Below are 6,548 nucleotides of genomic sequence, written 5' to 3'. Positions count from 1 at the left end.
GAACCAATGGTGTGGTTCGACGGAAGTTGGTGTTTGAATATCGGCCGATAGGTGGCACTGGATCGCACAGGCGTGTCGATTCACCCTCGGCGCTTGCGTCCGCTATACGTAATTGTCGGACAATAACGTCGCTGTCTTGCGCTGTCTCTAACGGAGCGAAAAACGCGCCGCGACACGGTCGATCGGGTGAAACGCGGTATCGTCGAGTGTGACGGAACGATACATACGGAGAGCCATGAAAGAGGAGCCGCGCGATCGTTCGTCGGAATCATCGATCGAGAATAATTTCAGAGTAGAGTGAAGAAGAAAAAATAGAAAAAAACGGGGCCAGGAAAGAAACGCAGAAAGGGCCCTGTGAAAAAACAGAGTGAGAGAGAGAGAGGGGGGAGAGTGAGCGAGCGACGAACAAGATAAAGAAAAAGAAAGAGAGTGAGAGAGAAAGAGAGAGAGAGAGAGAGAGAGAGAAAGAGAGATAGGGAGAGTGGGACGAAGTGTCGGTTATAATAGTCGCATAACACGCGATCCTGGTGGTGGGCACGTCTCGACGGCGCCATAAACCGTGTGCGCCATTCGTTCGGCAAAGCAGGTCGTTTCCGCGGAAGGGCAGATGCCCTTACGCGGTACATCGTATCGTTGGTGGTTTCGTTCTTGCACGTCCGGATCGCCTCATTTCGCAAGATCCGGCACGGTTCTATCGTCCTTCGCGTTTCCACGTTCCTCGCGTTTTCCATATTTCACGACGAACTGTCGGCCGCCCCCCCGTGGGGGGCAATTCTCTCTCTGTCGACGCCGTCGTTTTCCTTTTATTTCGGAAAGAATTGTAATACCTACGGCAATAAACTCGAGCGCAGTTGCCGATACGGATTTAATTGTAGCGCCGTTGAGAGGCACAAGAAAAATAATAACGACGACGACGACGACGACGACGACAACGTCGTCGAAAACACCGATAACGACGTCGAAGACGGAAGCTACTACGACGACGACGACGACGACGACGACGACGACGACGACGACGTCGACGGGCAAAACCAAAGCAAGAGGGATAAGAAGAGTCGAGAGGACAAGAACGACGGGAGATAGAAGAACGAATAGACGCTTTTTATTCGGGATAAATACGGCGAGCATAGGGAAAACAACGTCAACTTCGAGAACAAGGAAGTGGAGGAGGACGAAGACGAGAACAAGGAGGAGAACGACGATAGCAGCGATAGCAACGCCACCAGTGCGGTCGCCATCAGCATCGTGAAGCAGTTGGCTGTACGACGTGAAGAGAAAGAAGGAGAGGAAATGCTCGTAGGTCCGCGAGCGGCGGTACGATCAAATATGGAGGCTCGGCCGGCCCTCTAAACGCGTTTGTGGACCTTTCCTCTCTGTGTCTGCATAACCAGCCGCCGTGCGCGCACGTGTGCCGTCGCGGCCAACTATCGAGTCTGTTGCTGTTGCTGCTGTACCGTTTCTCCTTCGTGCTACTCGACTTCCTTCCCCTTACTTTATTCTATTTTCTCTCTTACTATCTCCCTCCGTCTATATCTCTTATTAGTTTCTTATTCTCGAGCCTCGTCAAGCTGGAGAATGGAGCTCCGCGTTGGAAATAAGTACCGGCTCGGACGGAAAATCGGGAGCGGCTCCTTCGGGGATATTTATCTGGGTAAGTCAGAGTCGTTCTCGAGCTTTTCTTTCGCGAACGTGCATCGCTCGCCCGTCGCGCCCCCTCCTTCCTCCTCCTCCTCCTCCTCCTCCTTCCATCGCCCGCTCTCCTTGCTATCTCTAACTCACTCTCTCGCTCATTCTCTTTCTTTCTCTCTTCTTCCCTTCCTCTCTTTTCTTCTCTTCTCTTCTTTTCTCTTCTCTTCTCATCTCTTCTCTTTACTTCTCTTCTCTTCTCCTTCCCTCGCCCCTCGGCTGCCTTCTTTTACCCCACCTCCACCTCCACCACCTCCTCCTCCCTTTCTCCTTCTTTTCCTCGTTCTCTTCTTCCTCCGTCGCCGCCCTCGGCAGTGCACCCACCTTCCTCCCTCGTCACCCTTTCCCCTCGACCTCCGTCGCCTTTACCAGACGTTCCACCCTCTCTACGCACGTTTTTCCTACGAATATGCGTTCGCTGAAGCAGGCGGACGCGCGCGCGTTCACACATACTTATGTACATACATGCATGCATGCATGCATACGTACACACGTACGTACACACACGCACGCAACACATCCGCGAGATAGCTAGACCTCCCGTATGAACATGCTTTTGCCTTTTTCATTCTTAGGTACCAACATCTCAACTGGCGAGGAAGTCGCCATCAAACTGGAATGCATAAAAACACGGCATCCCCAACTTCACATAGAATCGAAATTCTATAAAATGATGCAAGGAGGTGGTGAGTCAAAATTTTGTAATCCTCGTTATCATGCGGAATGATATTACAAAGATGTATGTGTAAGAGGCTGAAGCTGTCAGGACGTAGCATTGGACAGCTGGTTGTTCTGGCCAGTGAACCTTCTCTCCCCTCTACTCAGTATACTCTTTTCCTTTCCTTTCCTTTCCCCTTCCATTTTCTTTGTGTCAACTTTATAAAACCTATTGCTTCGATAGTAATGTACTTGTACTATTCTTCAAGATCGTACAGGCTTGTTTTTAATCATTGAGAAATTTTTTTTTAAAGATTCTTAATATTGTTACCTCTGCGTAGATATGTATTTGTGAAAGCATAGAAATGAAAATCAGCCAATGATTTCTTATATTATTTTGTAGCAATTAAAAAAATTTCTCTTTTAATTTTCCCTATAATTTGAACGCTAGGATTATATAAATCTTTACTTTGTCCAATGCGAATTTCTATAGAGATTAATTATGATATTTCTAGTTGGTATTCCTACGATAAAGTGGTGTGGCTCGGAAGGAGACTATAATGTAATGGTAATGGAATTACTTGGCCCGTCGTTGGAGGATTTATTTAATTTTTGTTCCCGGCGATTTACTTTAAAGACTGTGTTACTCCTTGCGGATCAATTGGTAAGTAATAATTTTAAGAGAGAAACTTTCAGTAATAAAATTTGTACGTGTTGGATTACGTTAAAAGAATTCATTCATATTAGGAACGATTTTTTAATACTTAAAGGTCGTTGTTTACACATGCTCATTTTCCAAATTAATTAATTGATTAATTAATTATATTTCTGTTTCTTTCATGATAAAAGTCTTGTATTAATATTTCGATTACACAATAGAAGTAGCAATCCTATTAATGCAGAGGTCTTTGCTCTCTTGGGAGATAAACCTCCAGACAGATAAGTTTGATCTTCTCTTTTTTGAATGGAATAGTTGATTTAACATCTTCATTTCTCATATTGTTTTCTCTGTATCGTGTGATATTAAAGAGAAAATGTAAATTATTGTCATTATAAAAAATATAATATAAAACGATAATGAAAATTGCGTTTATAAATTAATACGACAATAACAAAAACTCTGTCTTCTTGTTTTTTTCTTTTTCCTCAGATAAGTAGAACGGATTATATCCACAGTCGAAACTTCATCCATCGAGATATCAAGCCAGATAATTTTCTGATGGGTCTAGGAAAGAAAGGAAATCTCGTATACATCATAGATTTTGGTTTAGCTAAAAAATATCGCGACGGTCGTACACACAAACATATACCTTATCGAGAAAACAAAAATTTAACTGGAACAGCCAGGTTTGTCATTGGGATGTATAAATGTGTATACCTTTGTTTATTACTACACGATTACTCAATGTTGTTTATTTTCGTGATAATAGATACGCGAGTATAAACACACATTTGGGAATAGAACAGTCACGACGAGACGATCTTGAATCTCTAGGATATGTTCTCATGTATTTCAACAGAGGTAGTTTACCGTGGCAAGGATTAAAAGCAGCTACGAAAAGGCAAAAGTACGAGCGCATTTCGGAAAAGAAGATGTCAACGCCCATCGAAGAATTATGCAAGGGTTATCCTAGTAAATGTTTTATCGATATATATCTCTCGTGTCTTTTCATGCTCATTAGTTCGATCGTATTATCTCTAGACGCGTTTAACTCATTCAACAAAGTACACACAGCACTTTTGTCTATTCGTAGTCGAATTTGGCTCCTATCTGAAGTACTGTCGGGCATTGAGATTCGAGGAAAGGCCCGATTATTCGTATCTTCGGCAACTCTTCCGGACATTATTCCATGGTCAGGGCTTCACGTACGATTATGTCTTCGATTGGAATATGTTGAAATTTGGCAATACCAGACAACCGACCTTGCCTTCGGTACAGCAGACACCTATGCACTCTCAGCCGACAAACGCAGCGCTGCCATCTGGAACTAATAACGAACAGGAGCACAGATCAAGGTTAGTAAAACGATAAACGGTTCTTCGACAGTGTCGATGCTTGTAAAGGTGATATTCGCGATATCGTAGGAATCAGACATGATATTTTTTCAATCGCTTGTTCCAGGCCGTACACTCGACAGTGTCTGGCGAACGCGTCGGTCGCAACGATGGGTCAAACGGTAGGAGGAACGTCGTCGAATCTGAGAACCATACGGCAAAAGCGCCGCGAAGCGTTGGATGCTCACGGTGACCAGGACAATCAGGACAAGAGCGATCTGCAAGGTAAAATACAATTCTACCAACAATTCTGTGCGATCCAGCAACAGGCTGCTGCCGAACGAAAGAGTCAATTTGTGGTCGGCCATTCGCAGGCCGTCGGTAACGATGCATCACGTGTTAATCCGTGTCAGTTCAGTACGTTTAAGTCGTCGCCGGGTAGGGCAGCGCCGGAGGTTGCATCTTTGGATTTAGCCAACCTTAATCTGGGACATCACGAGCTTGGTCCTAACCAAACCGACATTAATTCGACGTTACGCGAGTACTATCAGCCTGTAAATAGTCTGCGCGAGAGGAACCCCAGCACGGCGTCGACTCACGTCGATAAACAGAGTTATTTTTTTCATGGGCATAAAACTAAGAAAGACGTAGATCGCCAGGTCGTGATGTTCGAGGATCTAGACGCGAGTAATTGTATATCCGAGGATCGTAGAGTTCATAATACGGAGGAAGGTGCCGCCTCTAGCAGTTCGATGAATTGCTTCGGTGGATTGGACGAAGATAAGAAAGGCAAGGGTGGTGGTCCGGCCGTTGGTGTGAAACGTCTGACAATGGCCTACGAATTGCGCCGTGATTCGGAGAACGTCGAGTTTCTAGAAAGAGAGGGTGAAATTTTCAAGAAAAGCAGCAGCGAAATGTTACAGGAGACTTCTTCCGGCAGAAGGAGAAACTTTTCGTTTCAAAATAAAGAGAAAACTTATAGGAGTCTCGAGTCTTTGGAAAGGAGCGTCGATTTACCCGGGGTAGATGTCAAAAGCTTGGATCTTCTGCCGGAAGAGAGTCCAAAGTTATTTTTTCATGGGAAACAAAGAAGTCTCGACTCTTCTCAAAAATCAAAGAAATCTTCGAGCTCGTCGGTAAACAAAACACGAAAGAGACCAAACTTCTTTCAAAGAGTCGGTAGGAGCTTGCATTTTTTACCCAGGGAGCGCGAGAAGTGCCAGGATCTCCTCAAGCAGGAGGAACCAATCAGTGAGTTTTTGCAGACCGATCAGGAAAAGTGCGAATATTTTTTAAAGCGCCACCAGAAAGGCGTAGCTTTTTTTGAGGATACTCCAGATACGTTGGCCCGTCGTGCTCCCGTTAAATCGAATCTCGGTTTTTTCTCTAAGCGTAATAACGTTAACGCTGAAACCAAGACGTTCTTTGTCACGGAGAATTCGAATACTTCGCTTCAAACCGATTCTCTTGCCATTCTTAAGAAAGAATGCGAAGAAGCTCAGATTGGCCAACTAAAGGCAAATCGTATATCGACCAATACGGAGGATCATTCGTCCAATACCGAACCGACTCAAAGCAGTAGATTATTAAATCCAGTTGGGAGTATCACCACTCAAGAAACTCTTAGTGGTAATAAGGATAGCTTGGAGATTGGCTATTCGATAAGTCAAATCGGTAGATTGTATTTGCAAACTTTACAAAATGTAGGTCGTACGGATGTAGTGCGTTCTTCAGAAACGGCCGATATAGAAAAAAGAGATCATTACTTGGATTGGCTTACGAGAGGCGATATAGATTGTCTGAGTCATGGTACAAATTTGAGCGATTCTTTGGGTCATAGCAAGCCACAGGGTAATTTGGATATACTAAAGGGTATTTTACTCGATATCTTTGTTTGCATTTGCATCTGAGCTACATTTTTTTATACATACATACATACATACATACATACGTGCATACATACATACTTTCTTAATCATGATAACCACGACCTCTGACATCACGAACCAAGCGACGATTGTCGATACATATTTTTTTATGTAAACTTTGAGAGAAATTTCTCGCTTTGAAGTTGGTTCCATTGTACTATATAGTGAATTTCGTCAGTTACTTGCTCCTTACGAGCTCTTGGGTAACGTCGTCCTATATAATTGTCGAAGCATATATTCTCGAATTCTTATATGTCTACTACTTCTACCGATAAGAATACC

General features: G+C 44.0%; 1 protein-coding gene across 9 annotated transcripts in view; it reads left to right on the top strand.

Moving 5' to 3' along the window:
- The first annotated feature begins 99 nt into the window (after window positions 1–99).
- The window catches only part of LOC127063975 (casein kinase I-like), a 27,967-nt gene continuing 21,518 nt past the window's right edge, over window positions 100–6,548 (top strand). For 5 of the 9 annotated variants that reach the window (XM_050994392.1, XM_050994391.1, XM_050994393.1 and 2 more), the window contains exons 1-7: window positions 101–1,651; window positions 2,262–2,372; window positions 2,859–3,007; window positions 3,494–3,690; window positions 3,774–3,976; window positions 4,098–4,359; window positions 4,466–4,623. In XM_050994392.1, the coding sequence (XP_050850349.1) occupies window positions 1,576–1,651; window positions 2,262–2,372; window positions 2,859–3,007; window positions 3,494–3,690; window positions 3,774–3,976; window positions 4,098–4,359; window positions 4,466–4,623 (1,156 nt within the window). In that variant the 5' untranslated portion in view covers window positions 101–1,575. Of the gene's footprint in view, window positions 1,652–2,261; window positions 2,373–2,858; window positions 3,008–3,493; window positions 3,691–3,773; window positions 3,977–4,097; window positions 4,360–4,465; window positions 4,624–6,548 lie in introns of all 9 variants that reach the window. The other 4 variants (XM_050994394.1, XM_050994390.1, XM_050994389.1 and 1 more) reach the window with 1 other exon arrangement.

This window comes from Vespula vulgaris, chromosome 5 (genome assembly GCF_905475345.1).
Source record: "Vespula vulgaris chromosome 5, iyVesVulg1.1, whole genome shotgun sequence".
NCBI classification, from domain to species: domain Eukaryota; kingdom Metazoa; phylum Arthropoda; class Insecta; order Hymenoptera; family Vespidae; genus Vespula; species Vespula vulgaris.
Note: the sequence above shows the minus strand (reverse complement) of the source record. Positions and strands in the feature narration are given on the sequence as shown.